This window comes from Balaenoptera acutorostrata, chromosome 1, assembly GCF_949987535.1.
Source record: "Balaenoptera acutorostrata chromosome 1, mBalAcu1.1, whole genome shotgun sequence".
In the NCBI taxonomy this organism is placed as follows: domain Eukaryota; kingdom Metazoa; phylum Chordata; class Mammalia; order Artiodactyla; family Balaenopteridae; genus Balaenoptera; species Balaenoptera acutorostrata.
In genome coordinates this window covers 30,021,852-30,040,790 of record NC_080064.1, presented here as the reverse complement: position 1 = coordinate 30,040,790, position 18,939 = coordinate 30,021,852, and the positions used below count along the sequence as shown (strand labels likewise).

The following is an 18,939-nucleotide window of genomic DNA, read 5'->3' as shown; positions in this document are numbered from 1 at the left end:
TTCAGATAGGAATGGGACTGCCACTGATTGGCTTTCACCCATCCCGAGTCACGTCTCAGGGCTGGCATGTTGCCACCCAAACAAAATCATGGTTCTCTTAGTATGCTTGAAAAGGGTACGTTAGTTATCTATCTCTATAATAATTCTGTGTAACAAATCACCCCAAAACTTAGTGACTTAAAATAATAAGCATTTATTTAGCTTACAAGCCTGTGGGGTCAGTGACTGACTGAGATTGGCCAGGCAGTTGTTCTGGTCTCAGCTGGATCACTCACCTGCTCGGGGGTCGACTGACTGCTGGCTGATCTAGACTGGCCTTGGCTGAGATGGTGGGGTAGCTGGGCTCTCAATCCTCCAGCAGGCTAGCCCAGGCGTGTTGTCATGACGATGGCAGAGGTGAAAAGAACAAACCCAGTGTGCAATTCCATTTCAAGTGTTTGCTTATGGCATGCCTGCTAATACACCATTGGCCAAAACGGTTGACGTGGTTGAGCCCAGTGTCGTGGGTAGAGCAAGTCACCTGCCCCCGCAGCTGGAGGGCACTGCAAAATTACATGGCAAAGGATGGGGATGTAGAGAGGGGTGAAGAATTGGGGTCATCACTGCAATCCACTGCAGGGAGAACTGTTTTAAAATGTACCTGGGATCTAAAGGGTAGATACGACCAAGTGATTATATGAAAAGGCCAATGGCATAGAAAGAAGAGTTGTCACTTACGGTTCCCTAGAAGAAGAAGGGGGCACACCATGGCACCCAGGGCCACATGGAGGGTTAGTCAGGAGGCAGGAGCAAGGGCAAATCATGGGCAAGAGCCTTTATTAATTACATATCACTATAGGTGGAATTTGTTAGGTGCAGACATCCCATATGGGGCAGGAAGCGAAACACAGATTGTAGGGCTTGTGGTTGGAGAGTTTATAATACGATTTTTGTGTGCCCAGGAAAACCCAGTGATAATAGGGATACAAACAACTTTGGTCATCAGTTCGGCCCATGATTTCAGGATGCCAATTCATCAGTTATAGAATACCAAGAGTGATTATTTCAGGGACCAGCGGTGTTTGCCCTATGAGCTTTGCCACATAGCCACCTTCCTAACCTAACCCGTGCACAAAGACAGATTTATATCAAGAGTGAAAGGGAGGGGCTCAGAAAATGCTGAGGTAACGAAAAAGGGCCCAGCCTAAGAGCCAAAAAGAATTGGTCTTGAATTTTGATCCCATTGCTGGCATGCTGCAAAATCTTGGGAGGCTCACTTAACCTCTTTGGGCCTCAGTTTATCTGTAACATTGGAACAAAAGCCCCTACTCTGTATGCCTTCTAGGACAGGGAGATGTTTAAATAGGGTAATGAATGCAGAAGTGCTTTGTAAGTGAAAAGCATGACTTCCACAACCATGATTCACTGCAGATATTTTGAGAGAGATTGATTAGGGAAGCAGCCAGGAAGGAGAACTCATCTCAGGCGAACAAAGAGCCTAGTCCTCTGCTGGGGTGGGCCAAGACGAGCCTCTGGTCTCCTTTGGGAATACACCGATGGGAAGGAGGTCTGACATTTGCTGCTGGAGAATGTGGGTCACTGTGTATTACACAGGGCAATGAACTTGGCTGACAAGAAAGCTCTGGTGGCCTCTGCTCTAGCATCCAGACTGTCCCTGTCCTCATGTCCTGGGTCCCCAAAGCCCATGTGCCTACTGATGCTGTGCCTGGGTCTGAAAACTGAGCGAGTGGGAGCAAAGCGTGCACTCAGGGCCTCGCAAGGTAACAGGTGTGAGCGGGCAGCATCATTCAGCCAAAGTAAGAACTTCTGGGATTAGTTGAGGAGGGAGGGTAAGGATGGGTGTGTGTGTGTGTGTTTGGGGGGAGCTTGTGACCCCTTCTTCCTCTGTAAGGTCACCTGATATCCTCTTCTTGCCCCCATCAAGTCTGGTATTAGAAAGCACTGGGACCCCTGTTTGGTCCAGACCACTCTAGGGCTCCAGAGCCCTCTCCCAGCCCACACACCTGGATCTGAGACCTCCCAGGGGGCTGGGGGTTCCTGATGCCCACAGCCATGGCGAAGCTTGTTTGGGAGCTCTCTGGGAGGCTTAGGTCCCAGAGAAATATCTCTGTCCTCCCCAGCAGAGTGGAGTGATGGATACCAGTCGGATTGCTTTCCGGATGTCCAGCCCTCAGGAGTGGGAATGAGAGGCTGGACAGACCCAGGTGTATGTACCAGAAATGGCTTTGGAAATCCAGACTTTTTGTTGGAAGGCTCAGGAAGTGGGTTGTCTGTGTGTGAGGACTCTGTCCAGATAGGGGGCACTGCGACAGCTGATTGCGAACTTTAGTCCATCGCAAACTAGCTTAAGCAAAAAAAAAAAAAAAAAAAAAAAAAAAAAAAAAAAAGGCGAGGGTAGGGGGAGGATTTTGTTGGTTTCATTTACTGGAAAGTTCAGGAGTAATTTTAGCTTTAGAGGTGCAAATGAGTATCTTTAGGGCTTATTTTCTTTCTGTGTTTCCTGACTTCTGCCCTGTGGGAATCCTTTTCAGGTTCTAAGTGGTGACCCCAGACTCACTTCCTCCCCATTTGGAGTTAAATGGAAAGAGGGTTGTCTCTTACCATTTGCTCTGGCACAATTCCTGGGAGTCATCTGATAGGACCAGCTGGTGTCACACATCCGTCTCTAAGCCCATACCTTTGCCTAGAGCAATGTGTGTGCTGATTGACCAGGCTGAGGCCAGATTCTGTGTCCCTGGAGTGGGGACAGATTCTGTGTCCCTGGAGTGGGGACTCTTGAGTCACATGGACTGAGCATGGGGTAGGAGTTGTTCCCTAAAGGAAAACCAGAGTGCTGTTAGCGGGGAAATGGAGCATGGCTGAGTGGACGACGCAGCCAGGATGCAGACACCGAGCCCTGAGTATGGGCGGGGAGTCCAGCAGGTGGGAGGGGACGGCCTGCTTGGGACCCTGGGCCTGTGCTTCCTCCACTCTTCCTGCAGTGGGTAGGGCGAGAGAGAACGGCAAGCAAACTTGCTTCCAGGCTAAGCAGAGAGGAGTCAGCAAGAATGGACCTTGTACTAAGGATGGAAATGGACTTAATTAGACCTAAGCGAGCCATTTGTCTCCAAGAAGTGACATTCAGTTTTCCCTGGAAGTCCCCAGATTAAGTGGTTTTGCAAAATGCCAAGGTGGAGGATATTTCAGCGTGGGGAGAAAAAAAGACAGTAGTCAATCCAGTTCTGGAAATTTGTGTTGAGCACAACCAAAGTGCCAGGCCCCGTGCTAGGGCATGTGGAGACCCAGTCCCTGATGTTGAGGGTCTGTGACAGGACCAGGAGAGTGAGATGAGGCTAGAGGAGGCTGGTGCTGAAGGACGAGGCCACTGAGTTTCGGGGGAGAGGGGCAGGATGGGAGTGGGGTGGGGAGACCTTGTCTGGGCAGAGCAATAGAGGTAGTCGTCATGGAGGAGGCGGTTGCACTAAGCCCGGAAGAATGGTTAAGGTGTACGGGGGCAGCCTGCCCTTGGGGGTGGAGGCCGGGCACAAATACCACCCGGCCTTACCTGGTCCAACCGTTGGTACAGCTGAGCCTGGAGCCGCCACTTGGGCCGCATCCTGGAAGCAGGCTGCTGGGACTGTTTAGGAAGATTATGTCCCATGCTTCACAGTGTTGCAGGGGGCAGGGGGCAGGGGGAGGAGGAGTGGGGGGCCTCTGGTTCAGGCTCCATAAGTCTCTACACCGACTGAGTTAAAGAGGTGCAGGTGGGTGGACTCAGTGGGGATTCGCTAGCTGTCCATGCCTGCTTTTGAATCTACAGGTGTGTACACACCTTTACCTACCTGTGTACACATGTGTTTATCAACCCAAGTGTATGTCCTGTCTGTGCATGATAAGCATGTGTTTGTATGTGCACACATGCCTGTGGACATGTGCCAGCGTGCACAGCTGGGTGCACGTGTCTGTGCCCCAGTGTGCTAGTGCCTGTGTCTGCACATGCGTGGCTGAGTCCATGAACTTATCTCCGTGGGCCGCATGTCAGTGTCCATGTGTGTCTGTAGACCTGTGGCCACACAAGTCTGTGGATACCTGCAGCTGGGTATATGTGGGCTCACATGTGTCTCTTGTGCCCCGGGACCTCTCAGGGCTCATCCGACTGCAGGAGCTCATCATGGCCCCATCAAGGTACAACATCCGCCTGAAGATCCGCCAGCTCCCCCTCGACTCTGATGACTCGCGCCCGCTGCTCAAGGAGATGAAGCGAGGCCGGGAATTTCGCATTATCTTCGACTGCAGCCACACCATGGCCGCCCAGATCCTCAAGCAGGTGCGTGAGCCCTGGCCAGCGGGAGGGATGGTTGGGATCTGCCTGCCACTTCTCCCACTCTCCCCGCCATTTCCCAGACACAGGCATGATGTCAGCCAGATCCAGGTTCGACCTCTAGTCTGCCTCTTTCCGGCTGTATGACCTTGGGTGGTCACTTTGCCTCTGTGAGCCTCAGTTTCACCAGCAGCAAATTGGACACAGTGGTCTCGACACTCTGAGTTGGTGTGAGGATGGGATGAGACGATAGATGAGCTGCCCCAGTCAGGCCTGGCGCACGGAGGGTGCTGAGTAAATGCTAGTTTCCACGCCACCTCGGGGCAGGCAGGAGGCGCAGGCTGCGGAGAGGGAAGAGAACACTGCGGGAAGCACGGAGAGGCCTGGGGGTCTCGGGAACAGCCCCCAGAGTTCCTCTTCCAGCCACTGATTCCCTGCAGCCCGTGGCACTCGGTGTCACTCTCCTACCACTGGGAGGTTTATCGAGGCTCTGTGCAACGTCTGCTCAGCTCTGCAGCAACGGCAGGGGAGGAGAATGGCTCTCGGTCCTTGGCCGCGCCTCCGTTCCCGACACAGCCCAGGGTGGCATGCTGGGAACCAGGGCGAGCTCTGCCAGCCCCCTAAGAAACAAACAGCGAAATTGCTCACAGCCCCCCTCCGAGGGTGCCGCGGCTGAAAACAAAACCACTCTGATTCGAACCAGTGCTTTGTGTAAAAGGCAATTATGTGGTCCCAGAAAGTGAACCTGGTGATTGGAGGAGGCATTCTGTGGGGCCTTGACACATGACCCCGGGAGATGCTGGTGGCAGGGAAGGGTCACAGGAATGCAGGGGGAGAGGTGCTGAGCTGGCCATGAATGTGTCCAAGGCCTGCCCCGCACACCCTGCAAGGGGTGCCTCGGGTGAACTGCAGCCTCTGTCTTCCCCCAGAGGAAGTCCCACCCCAGGACCCTTCACACGGGGGCTAAAAACTCATCTGAGAGCTTGAATCCTGCTTCTGCCCGTGGGTGCTATATACCCCACAGCAAGTGGCCCCGGAGTCATCCCCTGCTCTGTAGATGGAGTGAATGATCCCTCCCTCCCGTGGTTCTGGAGGATTCAGTGAGATGAGGCGAGGAAAGAGTTTATCCCAGTGCCCAGGGCACAGTCAGCATGGGTGCGGCACAGCTTTACACTCAGCGTGGAAGGAGTACATGCTCCCCAGAAATCCCTTAACCCTCAGTGTCCCGGCCAGCGGCACCCAGTGCCTCCCTCCTCTTCCAGGCATGTGCAACTGAGTAATAAAGACAGTCCCAGCCTGGGTTCACTGAGCAGTTACTCGATGCCGGGTACACACACTGCCCCTCATTTACCGCCACCCTGGGAAGTGGGGGCGATTATCGTGCTCGGTTTCAGATGGGGAGACTGAGGCTCTGGGGGAAAGTAATGGGCCTGAGGTCATCCAGCCCGAAAGTCCGAATTCACTCCCCAGTTTGCTAACATGAAAACTTCTAGAATTGAAAATGAAGATTCTGTGCTCAGCCTGACACTGAACTAAACCAAGGTGAGCATGTCTGCGTACTGAGGACTTCTTGAGCCTTTCACCTGCAAATGCGGGTTGTGAACCTCCAAGACCGGGAGGGAATGTGAGGCATTTTCCAAGTGTACTTGACCCAGTGACATTTCCTCCTGGAGCGCTTTGTGGGCCTGCATTCTGAAGAACTCTGTAGAAAATGCATTATGGTCATTAGTATTATAGATTATAGGCTTCTAATAAAATACAATAGATTTCATGATGGTATAGAATAATAATTCACAGCAGCCACGTGGCCCACTGTGTGGCCAACCAGGACCCAAGAAGCAGGGATGTGTCCGCCCTTCCGGGGGAGGCTCAGACTGAGGACAGACCCTCCTCGTCGGGCCTGGCTGGGCTGGTGGGGGCCCGGCTCCCACAGACGTCTTTCTGGAGCCATGACAGTGAGTTCAGCTGAGGAGAGTCAGGGCACTTGAGGAGGCGATGTTGGGTGGATTCCATCAGCATTCCTCCAAGTGTGGCAGGCCCAGAGATGCTTACTAAAAAGGCAAACCTGGGCCTGCAGAATTTGGAATCTTTGGAGAGTATGGCCTAAGATTCTGCATTTTAATGTGTCACCCATGATTTTGCTGCACGCTCCACTGTGAAATCCACTGCTGTCTGCCAGCCAGTCATTCTCCGTCAGGAGGTGGTCTCAGAGGATGTCCCACTCCAAGCAGCCAGCCTCTGCCAACCCACTGCCAGCCTGTGCTGCCCCGGGTCCTCTCCGCTCTCTCCCCCCTCCCTCCCCACCCCCCATCCCCCCCTGCCAGGGTGGAGAGGGGGAGGGGCTTCTCAGGTGTTCCCTGCAGGGTGCTGACACTTTGCTCTCCCGCAGGCCATGGCCATGGGCATGATGACCGAGTACTACCACTTCATCTTCACCACCCTGGTAACGTACCTCCGAGTCCTGGCACGGGTCGGGGTGGAGCTCCCTCAGAACAAGGTCAGCCGGGGGGAGACAGTTGCTGCAGCTAGAGGAGATTCAGGCTGGACTTGCTTCCTAAGGCTGTAGGTGTGGCCCCAGGCAGGGGCACAAATTTGTCTTTGTGGCCTGCCCACTTTGAGAAGTGACATCTTGTTGTGACTAAAGACAGGGACTCTAGAACCTGCCAGTGTGAACACAAGCCTCTCTGCTTGCCGGCTGTGAGACCTCGCAGAAATCATTTAACCTCCCTCAGTTTCTCCCTCTGCAAAATGGGCATGATCATGGCTCCTACCTCCTAGGATTGCTGTGAGAACTGAATGAGTTCATGAACTAAAGCGCTGAGAGCAGTGCCTTCTCGTGTGAAGGGCTGTTGTTATGATGATGACCCTTGGCCCCAGCCCACACGCCCTCACACAGGTCCCAGGCCTCAGGCCTCACGCAGCAACGGGAGTTGCCGCTTTGGATTCCTGTGGCATCCACGCTCAGGTCTGCCCACTCACTATCAGCCGGGGCCAGCCCACCTGCGGGCTCCAGATGGGTCCTGTCCAAACCTTGAGAACATTTAGGGCCATTTAAACCCATTAGGATAATTAGTTGTGGTCTGAGATCAGCATAATAAAGAGATCCCTGTGCCAAAGGGGCACCAACCCCCAGCCACCCTGCTTTGGAACCAGATGCCCTGGATGTCACTGGGGCCCCGGGTAGACTCTTTTACCCAGCCCAGATCTGGGGCAAGTGACAGCATCACTAAACATCCTGTGGCTGAAACAAGCTCCCAAAATCTGCGTCAGACTTGCCACTGCAGTCTTGCAAGCCTCTAGCTGTGTTCCTTCGTTCATCCAGCACTCAGCTAACATTCCTTACCCAGCACCTGTATTCAACTGAGTATCTCAAGACGACCGACCCTGAGGCCTGCCCTCAAGGAGCTCCCATCCTGCCCAGTCTGCATCTCTATGTGTAACTCATTCGGCCGGCTTGTGCCATCACAAGCCATCGCATCAGATGGCCACGGGGCACAGCAGAAGGAGACGCCGGGTGCCGCAGAGCTGGTGGAAGGTGGGGAATTTCAGGCAGTCTTTACAGGAAAGAAGATGTTTGAACTGGACCTTGAAGGATCAGTAGGAGTTCACCAAGGAGAGAGAGGAAGGGCATTCCGCATAGAAGGAACAGCATAAGCAAAGGCCAGGAGGCAGGTCAGCTCATCAAGGCTCACTCTGGTTGATTGCCAGAGCCAGCTGTGTTCATCTCTTCCTGGCTCCATGTTCAGTCAGTGACATCATGCAGGTAGATTGAGATTGGCCAAGGTGGGAGTATTCACATCACAGAAGTTGGCAAATGCTACAAATAAGAGGCTCCTCCTCGCCATCCCCTGAGAGCTGGTTATTAAGCATTTCCCAGCATACAACTGCTTGTTACCCTCTCTCCACCCCCCACCCTGTGCCCATGGCAGAGCTCAGGGGCCACCCTGCCCACTCTTCTGATCCGGAGCCCAGACCTGGGGACCTGCCAGGAGCCTTGGTGGGAGAAAGGGATGCTGGAAGCTGGTGACTGAGATCAGGTACCTTCTGCCCTGGTCCCTTCTGGATTTCTATCCACCCAAGCTAGCTTCTCCCCTGGGAAAGTCATTGGAGGCTAGAGGATGAGGTCATCAGATCCCCAATATTCCACCTCCGTATGGAGCTAGGAGCAGGGCAGAGGAGCAAGGCTGGGAAGGTGGAGTGGGGCACATTCCAGGCGCCCGAGGCTCTGTCTCCAGGCATGGCAGCCCTGGGATTCTAGGGTGCTGAGTCCAACCTCTGGGCCCTTAGAGGTCCCCACCAGCCCTGTGCCAGCTCAGCACATTCTTCCCACATTTCCATCCTGCTAGCTCACCTCCCTGAGTCCTCACCGCTTTGAGCTGCTGTAACAAAGCCCTGGAGTCCATGTAGGAATATACAAGCGAGGAGCAGGCAGACCTCCCGGGACGGCTGTGGTCCCCCTGTGCCCATCCCCCCTCCACATTACTTTCCAGCGCAGTGACAGGAGAGCAGGCCTCGGAGGCATAGATAAGGATGAGAGTCCCTTTAGCACCAGGGACTGTGCACATGGGCAGATTGCTTAGCTTCCCTGGGCCTCAGTTTCCTTGCCTCTAAAATGGGAATAATTTGTGATGCCTCTGGGCTTCAGATCCTTCATTTGGCCTCTTTTGGTTTCAAGGAGCAGAGCTCACTCAGGTAACCTCAAGTCACTAGAGACTCAAGAATGAACCACCAGGCCACAAGAGCAGATGTGGAGAGTGGTTCTGGATCCAGAGCAACCCTGGACATCCCGAGGATTATGGTTCCAACCCTCTGCCCTGAGACTCAGCCTGGCTCTTCCGTTTCCCTCTCTCTGCCCATTGCTCCCTCCCCCTGCTCTCGGCCTCAGCTCCTTCCTCGCAGCCTCTGTTCCCTGGAAACTTCAGCTCATCACAGCTGCCCTGGGATCATCACACCCCAACTGACCATCCATTCTGCCTCTGCTACTTCTCACCGCCTCTTTCTCTGAGTGTTACCCACCTGCCCCGGGTCAAATTTCAGACTGACCAAGCACGAGCCAGTGCTTCGCAACAGGGCACTATATAGGCATTTGAGGCTGGACATTTAATCCTTCCGGAATGTCCTGCCCACTGTAGAATGTTTGGCATCCCTGTCCCTGCTCACTGATTTCCAGGCTTGGTAACAAATAAATAAATGCCATCCACACATTTTCAGATGTCCCCAGGTTAGGGGCTGAGTCATCAGCCAGATTGTAGCAACCCCCCTTGGGAGGTGACCACTCCTTGGCTGGTCAGCCGAGGTCTGGCAGTGGGGGGCAGAGTACAGTGGGCTCACAGAATCTAAGTCATGGCCACCAAGCAGAAGGGCTGGGGCCCTGGGAGATCCCTTCAGAAGCGGCAGGAACAAAATCCACAGATCTCATTCACCCACCCTGAGTACGGACCCCTCCTCCACTGTGTCCACACGGGGCCTGTGGTTAAGGCCTCTTTGTGCTTTGCTTCCAGTCCTAGCTCCAGACAGTCAATTAAAAGCATCTCTGCCTGGCTCATGCCCTCATTCCAAGGCCAGAGGGGGTGTCCCCTCAGGGAGCTGAGGGTTTGGACCCTCAGCCCTGAGGCCCGACCTGACCTTCGAGACAAGACTCTGGAGAAGGCACCACCCCAGTGACGCCAGTGGCTCTCCACATTAATGCCAGTGCCAGCGTGGGGTCAGGGTTGGACTTCTTGGAAGGAGGGGCAGGGCAGTATCTTTGCACCCTGGGGCAGTATCCTAGCCCAAGAGAGTATCTGTTTTCCCTACTTTTTTATGGTTTTTTTTTTTTTTTTTTTTTTTTTGCCACACCGCGCTGCATGCGGGATCTCAGTTGCCAACCAGGGATCGAACCTGTACCCCTTGCAGTGGAAGCACAGAGTCTCAACCACTGAACTACCAGGGAAGTCCCTGTTTTCCTTACTTCTACATTTCCTTAATTCATTCATTCATATACTCACTTATCCAGCAGGCATATACATATGCTCGCAAGGTCCCAGGTACCAAGCTAGGCACTTGGGTGAGAGGGGGTGTCTAGAGATGGATCCAACACAAAGCTCACCAGCTGGTAGGCTTCCTTTGTGCACATAAGGATCAAGGACGGTGCCCAGTTTACCACTATATCTCCAGTGCCCAAATAGCACCTGGAATACAGTAGGTGCTCATTAATGCCTGAATGAATGAATGAATGAATATAATACAAAGTAGAAAGTAATCAGTGAAATTAACATCCTCATCATAGCAACAGTGACGTCCACCGACTCTGGTGCCAATCCGCCTGAGTTAGAATCGAGATTCTTCCACTTCCTTGGGCAAGTTACTTCACATCACTGTGCCTCATTCCCCATCTGTAAAATGGCCTCAAGAACAGTACCATCTCATAGGACTGTTATGCTGAGCATTAAGCGAGTATGTTGACATCAGTAAAGCACTAAGGAAAGTGTTACTTAGTACTATGTAAGAGTTAAATTGATTAATTAAATAATTCCTGCTTATATATTTTATGTGCTCAGTATACCCCATCTCATCCAAAATTCTGAACAACTCTCCAAGGGAGGTATGACTTTCCCAGTTTTACAGAAAAGTAGAAACTGAGGCTCAAAGAGGTCACTCAGTAAAAAAGGAGAAGAACAAGGATTTTGTCCAGCTGGGACCTATCCAGCTCCAAAGCCCTCTGCTGAAGCTTGTGCCGAGAGCCGCATGCAGTGTCGCCTGGCTTCCTCTGACTGGCTCCGGCTCGGATTCCACAGGCTGTGATGGTCCAGGCATCACGTGATTGACACTAATGCGGGGAACAAAGCCTCCACAAATCTCAGCGGCACCCACACTTCACAGGTTCCAAAGCCCTTTCTCCACATCGCTGATTTTCCTCTTCACAGGGCAGTTTGTGCTCCCCATTAATTGATGGGGAAACCTGGGACCAGAGAGGTTGAGTGAACTGCCTAGAGTCTCACAGCAGATCAGTGATAAAATCCGTGGCTCCTGACTTCTGTTCCAGCCCACTGCCCTTCCTCCCCATGCCTCTCTGAGGGTCAGGAAGAGCTGATCCTTCCAGAGAGGCACAGTCCCTGCAATACAAATAGTTCTGCAGTGGAATATGTGTGTGTGTTGGGGGGTTGGGCTGCAGCGGGTACCAGGGTATCTCCCAGCAGCTCCCCATATGCCAGGGCATCAGCTGTGTCGCCTGGGTCCCCATGTCCTGCTTCCGGCTCCAGCTCCGAGCTCCTCCCTCCAGCCCCGTTGGCTTGGGAGTCTACCTCATGATTGTGCCACTTTGTGCCCACTGGTCAATCGTGGCTGTATGTGGGAGGGCAGTGGCATTTGGCATTTATCTCCTTCCCTTTAGGAAACCCACGTCACCAATTCTTCATGTCTAAAAAATTCTCCAAACTTGCTTCTCCCATGCAGAAGACATTTTAATTACCCCAGCTGCCATTATCTGTTCCAGCCAGCTTTGAGCCATTCCCAGATAACCCCGCGTTAATCAGCCCCAGCTGAGCCCCTGGTACATGTCATGTGTAGGTAAAAGCCTGGAGGTGAAAAAAGAATTATAATAAATTAATAGATAAGCAATCACAATTAATGCCGCTTCCCGGCAATAACAGTTATATCATGGGAAAGATATTTTCATCTGTCATTCCTTAAGGCGATGTTTTCCGAGCTTCAGCTTCTACCGAGTCAGACCCATGGGGTGCTAATGAATTAGTCTATTATGTTATGCTGAATGTTTCTAAAAGGTCCCTCGTTGATACTGAATTCAATGTGTCAACATTTGGCATGGAGAACAGCAACTTTTTGCCAAGCAGCAAGGTTGTGCACAGTTCACTGTGTACAGCACATGGGGTCTCAGCCCAGGGCAGTTTGGACAAAAAATTGGAGCCGGACAAAGAGGCCTCTTTTCCAGCTCCACATTATGACTGCCCTCATGTCACAGGGATGGTGGTACTCAGTGCCACAAGCCCTACAACACTTTGCAGCTGAGTGCAGGCTCAGGGTGACAGGGATGAAGGTGACTCCAGCGGTGACATCCCATTGTGCCCCCTCCCAGGCTGCGATTGGCCACAGCCACTGTGTGAGTGTCAGCCGACTCAGTGCTGCATCTGGAAACCGGAAGGGCTGATGACGCCAGCACCCGAGCCCCCACCGAAGCCAGAGATGCTGCCCTTCTCACTGAGTCCGGCTGGTCTTTAGTCCTCAGGGAAGTGAGCTGAGTCACGGAGGCTCTAGGCAGGCTCATGTTGGGCATCTTTCAGGCCTTAGGTATCAGGTCAACACTGAATTGGAGAAGAGGCTGAGCCCCGTGCAGAGGTAGAGGGAGGAGGGCGCCCCCTGGAGGCAGAGCTCAGCTTCTCTTCTGTGGCCCCAGCAGTTCAGCTCTGGCCCCAAACTTGCATTCACCGCCCTACAAAGCAAAATCCCTCCAACTCCCCAGACCCACCTCCTTCAAAGGCAGTTTAGGGACGCTCTCTTGTCTCTAAAGCAGTACCCTTGAGGGGCTCATCCTCCACCTCAGGCAATTTGCCAAACCGCTCCTAACTTGTAGCCCCATAGAAAGCTCCCCCTGAGAGGAGGTTGTAAAACACTAGCCTCTCCATTCCAGGCTCTTCCCAGTGCTGTTTAGGTACCCTAGAGAGCTACCCTTCTTTTCACTTTGGGTGATGGGAGCCCAGGGCCTCCTAGGGGAGACAGATGCAGACATGGACAGTTGTTATCAGTGGGGTGAAAGCAAAGAGGTCCCAAGATAAGAGCAGAAGCGCCCTTGACCCACCCTATTGTGTGTGGGTGTAGAGTAGTAGTCAGGGGAGGCTTCCCAGAAGAGGTGACAAGCTGAATCTCAGAGTGAGCCCACCCAAGGAGGATTGAGAAGACAGGCATTCCAGCCCAGGGATAGAGCACACACAAAGACACTGGCTTAGAGAAGCTGCATGATGGGGGCAGGGGCCAGCGAGGAATGGGGAAGGGGGACAAAAGCAGTTTGGTGTTCCTGGGGCAAAAAATGAGAGGGGGGTGGGAAGAAAAGTGAGGCCAGAGGAGTGGAGAGCCTTGCGAACTATACTAAGGAATTTGTGCTTTATTCTGAAAAGGCAAGAAGGAGCCATTGAAATATGCCAAGCAGGGGAGTGACAGGGTTGGGTTTATTCTTCAGAAAGACCCCTCTGAATGCTGTGTGGTGGGTGACTGAGATATCCAGGGGTGGGAACCAAGGGCTGGTCATAGGACAGAGGGAGGGCTCGGGAGCTGGTGGCCTGGGTTTGACGCCATTGCTCCCCAGCTGTGTAACCTTGAGCAAAAGACCTAACCTCTCTGTGACTCAGTTCCTTCCTCTAAAATGGGTGATAATAACACCCTTCTTGTAAGGTGAAAATGTGAATTAAGCGAGTTAATACACCTAAGACACACAGAAACTGTTCTGAGGTTTTTGGTACTCAATAAATGTTAGCTCCTTGCGATTGTTTTTGTATTGCCAAGAGAGGTAAGTCAGGAGGATGCAACTCATGTCTGCTCCTCTCTTCCAATAACCCAGTCATGTCCCTGGGAGCTGAGTCCAATAGCTGTCACAAGCTGCTGCCAGAGAAGGCAGAATATGAAAGTTTGTCAGCACTTCCGTGGTGTTTACCATGCACCAGACACGTTCTAAGTACGTCTATTAACCCGTTTCTTCCTCATGACCACCCTATATGGCAGGTACTATTATCATGCCCGTTTTTCAGATGAGGCAACTGAGGAAAGGAGAGTAGATGGCCTGGCCTCATGGTCTGTGCTCATAACCATCACCTGGGGCTGCGCAGTGAGCTGTTCTCAGGAAGGAGCTGTGGGAAGAGAGGCCTCCTTCCAATGTGTTTCCCCCCTCTCCCTCTGATTCAACAGGTCTCCCCGTCTAAGCCCAGACCCCTCTCTGTGCGTTTCCCAGTTAGGAGTAATAGCTTAGATTAGCGGCTTCTCAAAACACAGATTGAGGCCCCAGCCCACATTCTCTATGGCCCATACTTTCCAAAAAATGCTCCAAAAACAATTCTGGTGCATATCTTGTGCTTGACAACCACTGGGGACATAAAGCATGGGGATTTTTAAATAGGACAGACACGGTGTACTAGTAAATGTGTACAGCCAGCTGTCCAAAAAGGGGGAAAACCCAGATATGTAGTGCTTGCCAGTTTTCATGGTGTAAATAACTCCCACCATGGCCAATATCAAGCTACCAATGAACGTCACTAAGCGCAGAGTCAAGAAGAAGTGTTGACATTTAGCTCTTACAAGCCACTTCAAGCCAGCTCCAACACACCACTGAGATGGACCTGGGTACAGTTTCTGCGCTGCCTTCATGAGCTCTATGACCTTAGGCAAGTCACCTCACCCTTCTGGCCCTGTTTCCTCCTCTCTAAAAAGGGAATACTATTAAATACCTACTTTAGAGGGGATTGTGAAGATCAGATGATACACTCCATGCGTGGGGCTGAGCACACAGCCCACCCTCCACTCCCCACTGAGACTGGGGCCACAGAGACACCCTCTGGTCAATTCCATGGAGACCTCCTCCATCTACTCCCGCCCAGCCCAGCCCCTCCCCCATCCCAAATCCCGGCTTTGAATCAGGGCCCTATTTGTTTGGGCAAGGCTGAGACTAGACTTTCTTGCTTGGGCTCAAATCTGCTCCCAGCCTCTCCCCTAATCCCTAAACCCTTAAAGAGGAAACCAGCACAGTGTATTCCAGACGGCGGCCAGTTGGAGGTACAGGAGGAACAGGAGGATTTCAGCACGAATTAGGAACATCTCAGAGACCAGAGGAAGCCAGCACGGTGTGAAGGAGCTGCTCTGTGGGCTCCAGGTTTTATCCCTCATTATCTTTCCATGAGCCATCATTGATTTAACTGAAGCTGGGTCTGTGATGGGGCCAGATGTTAGTCCCGACGGCTGCAGCCATGGAGAGGCAAGTACACCGTCCCCGGCCACTCTGTCCCAGCATAGGAGGGAGTGACTGAGTTGAGGGACCCGGGAAAGAGGACGGGCAGGGGGGGGGCCAGAATGGAAGGCAGCTGGATGAGAGGAGAGTGTGGAAAAGAACAGACAATGGATGAGGAGGAGCTCAGACCTTAAGACTCACTTTCCCCACTAGTGGGATGAGGCCCATCTAGATTGTCGACATAACACGTTTCAAAAAGTAACACGACTCTTATGCAAATATAGAATGAACACGTGTGAAAGATGTATTCAAGTCATGAACAAAGGAACCAGTAGGATGACAACGCTGGCTCAAAGAACATTTGAAGGATTGAGTATTTATAGGTATTTGGTGTAGAGGGAACATAAAATAAGATGGCTAAGTTAGACACAAAAATGGATTAATATCCTACAGGGCGATAAAACCACCACCTTGGGGATTATCTTTTCTATGGGCAAAAATCTACGTATTAGCTCAGAATTTGGACCTTTAACCAGTAGCCGAAAGTGAAGTCAAACCCAGGTGCATTCTCCCGGAGAATTACACAGTCCCAGGAGGGCCTGGTAAGCAGTGCTTCTGTGTGACATTGAAAGGACGCGCTGCTATCCGTCTGTCTTATCTCCAAGTTTGGGTAGTTTTTCTTAACAGGACAGAGCTCTGCTCTGCGCCTCACACCAGCCCCCACCTCGTGCCAGCTCTTCTCAGTCTAGCACCTGGCTCCGCCCTCTGCAGCCAACCCCTCTCTTTCCCTTTACCCCCTGCCCTCACCAGCTCACTGTGCCCCAGAGCCAAAGCTGGCAGGAGGGGCTGAAGCTGGGCTGCCCCCGTGCATTGAGGCCTGTCTTCCTGGCTTTTAGGCCATTGCACCAGACCGGACATGACCTGGCCCACAGACAGACAGGCTGACTGCTCCTAGGAGGCAGGGGGTGAGGGGGCCTGGCTGATGATGTGGGGCAAGGGTAGAGAAGAGGACCGCTATACTCCTTCAGTCTCAGGCAGAAGAGACTATTTTAATTTAATTCTTTTATTGAAGTGTAGTTGATTTACAGTGTTGTATAAGGTATACAGCAAAATGATTCAGTTATGCATATGTATCTATATATCTATTCTCTTTCAGATTCTTTTCCATTGTAGGTTATTACAAGATGTTGAATATAGTTCCCTGTGCTATACAGTAGGTCCTTGTTGTTTATCTGTTTTATATATAGTAGTGTGTATCTGTTAATCCCAAACTCCTAATTTATCCCTCCCTCACCTTTCCCTTTGGTAACCCTAAGTTTGTTTTCAGAAGAGACTGTTTTAAAATCCTCCCTTCAGCCTCCCTCTGGGTGACTTGGAGATGCCCAGACCCAATGCCCTTTGTCTTCCCAAAGCGGACCTCCCCCATCAGAGGATGACGGTCATGACCATTATCAAGCTCCTTTGCTATTCCGGGCTGGGCATTTGATGTCTACTGCTTCACTGGGGCCTCAAGAGGAGGCATGATCCCCATTCTGTAGATGAAGAAACAGGCTGAGCAGTGTGTCTGAGGTCCAGCAGAGTAAGTGGGATCAGCCACCAGGCAGGCTGGCTGGACTCCTCCAGGGTCAAGTGGACTCCAAGTGCGGTGCTCCCACGGGTGCTCCATCCTCGCTGCTGAGCCTCACCTCCACAGGGCTCTGCAGGGAGCTGCGGCTGCTCTGGGGCCCCAGTAGGGAGTGTGGGAGGTGAGGCTGGAACTCACAGCCAGACCACACCTTTGTTTACTGAAACCCTCTCTGTCAAGGATCTTTATGCGTTAGACCTGGAGCCCTACCGCTACTCAGGGGTGAACCTGACGGGATTCCGGATCCTCAACGTGGACAACCCCCATGTCTCGGCCATCGTGGAGAAGTGGTCCATGGAGCGGCTGCAGGCGGCTCCCCGGGCAGAGTCCGGCCTGTTGGATGGAGTGATGATGGTACTGCAGCCGGGAGGGCCAGACCTGGGGGCTCCCCTCCCTCCCTCCTTCCCATCATTCCTTCCTCCATCCCTCTGTTCCTCCCTCCCTCTTTCCATTTCTTTTCCTTCCTTCCTCCCTTCTTCCTTCCTTCCTCCCTTCCTTCCTTCTTTCCTTCCTTCCTTCCTCCCTTCCTCCCTCTCCTCCTCCCTTCCTTCTCTCCTTCTTCCCTATTTATTTTTCCCTCCCACCACTTTCCTTCTTAAGACCTGCCCTGTATCTGCCAGACCTTAGGCCCGGGGCCAGGGACACAAAGGGATCAGACAGAGTCCCACCCCAAGTGTGGGAGTGCAGGCACGGAGCCAGATGTTTACAGAGAGTAGGAATAAGGACTAGGGGGTGCTGGGCATGGGGGACTTTCAGCTGTGGCTGGCAGGAGGCTGGGGAGGCCGGAAAGCTGAAGGTGTGCGTAGGGGCAGGCAATAGCAGGGACAACGGCACGGGGTGGCGGGGCCTGGCAGAGAAGATCTGAGCTGCAGAGGGAGGGAGTCCGGTGTCTGCAGAGCTGCAGAGACAAGCCGAGCTTGGCTTCTCATTCGGAGCAGGGACACGGTCACCTCCAGGGTCTCAGGGCCTTTCCCTCACCAGGACCCCCTTGCCTCTGGTGGGGGAGGGGCAGGGAGACAGGGCAAGGTGGGCTGAGGACTCTCGGGCCCGAGCCACTCTCAGGCAACCCTGGGCCTCCCCTCCAGACTGACGCGGCCTTACTGTACGACGCCGTCCACATCGTGTCCGTGTGCTACCAGCGGGCACCCCAGATGACTGTGAACTCCCTGCAGTGCCATCGGCACAAGGCGTGGCGCTTTGGCGGCCGCTTCATGAACTTCATCAAGGAGGTGAGTGCCCCCCAACTCACCAGGACGGCACCAGGGCCATCTCCTGGGGGCCACAGAGCAGTCAAGGGCCCAAGTTTGGGAGTCAGACAGCATTGACTTCCAATCCACGTGAACTTGGGCCAGTTGCCTCACATCTCTGAGCCTGCTGCCTCGGGTGAAAATGGGCTCAATAGGGACCAATCTAAGAGGATGACTGAGGGCCTGAGTCTTTGGCACATGGTACGTGTTCGGTGGGTGGTCGGCACTGTCAGCAGGACAAAGCCTGGGCTTTAAAGTACAACAGATGAGGGTCTTTGCCTCCAGCTGTGTGACCTCAGGCGATCTAGGGAAACTTGCTGAGCCTTGGTTGCCTCATGGGGAATGCTGTGAAGACGAAAGGAGGCACCATGTGGACAGTGCTTAGTCCTGAGGGCAGAGGGGGCTCAGTAAATAATAATCAGCCCCCCCCCCCCACTAACTCTTCTTCTTGGGCTCATCGGCCAACTTCCCAGCCAGGGTCCCTACTGGGACCCGGCTCTCCTGGCACCATGGCAACCATGAAGAAGTCCCATCCATGGAGCTGATTCAAAGGAACCAGAGAGCAGAACCTGTCCTGCTGCTGAGAGGATGACCATGGAAATACACACTGCCAACGTTTAGTTTCAGACTCTCCATCACTGTTGTCCTTATGGATGGCAGAGTTTATCGTTCGCATTTTACAGATGGGGATGCTCAGGCCTGGGCTTGTACCCTGTCTCCATCATAACAAGCTGCGTGACTTTGGGTGAGGTGATTAGCTCTTTGATCCTCAGTTTCCTCAACTGTAAAATGGGTATAGTAAGAGTTCCTGCCGCAAAGCATTGTTGAAAAGACAGTGTGA

At 52.9% G+C, this 18,939-nt stretch overlaps 1 protein-coding gene across 1 annotated transcript in view; it reads left to right on the top strand.

Annotated features, from left to right (window-relative positions):
- Positions 1 to 18,939, top strand: part of GRIK3 (glutamate ionotropic receptor kainate type subunit 3) — a 233,838-nt gene that overhangs the window by 155,770 nt on the left and 59,129 nt on the right. Inside the window, exons 4-7 of the mRNA XM_007182541.3 lie at positions 4,125 to 4,306; positions 6,690 to 6,743; positions 17,032 to 17,205; positions 17,937 to 18,080. Coding sequence (XP_007182603.2) covers positions 4,125 to 4,306; positions 6,690 to 6,743; positions 17,032 to 17,205; positions 17,937 to 18,080 — 554 coding nt within the window. The remainder of the gene's footprint in view (positions 1 to 4,124; positions 4,307 to 6,689; positions 6,744 to 17,031; positions 17,206 to 17,936; positions 18,081 to 18,939) is intronic.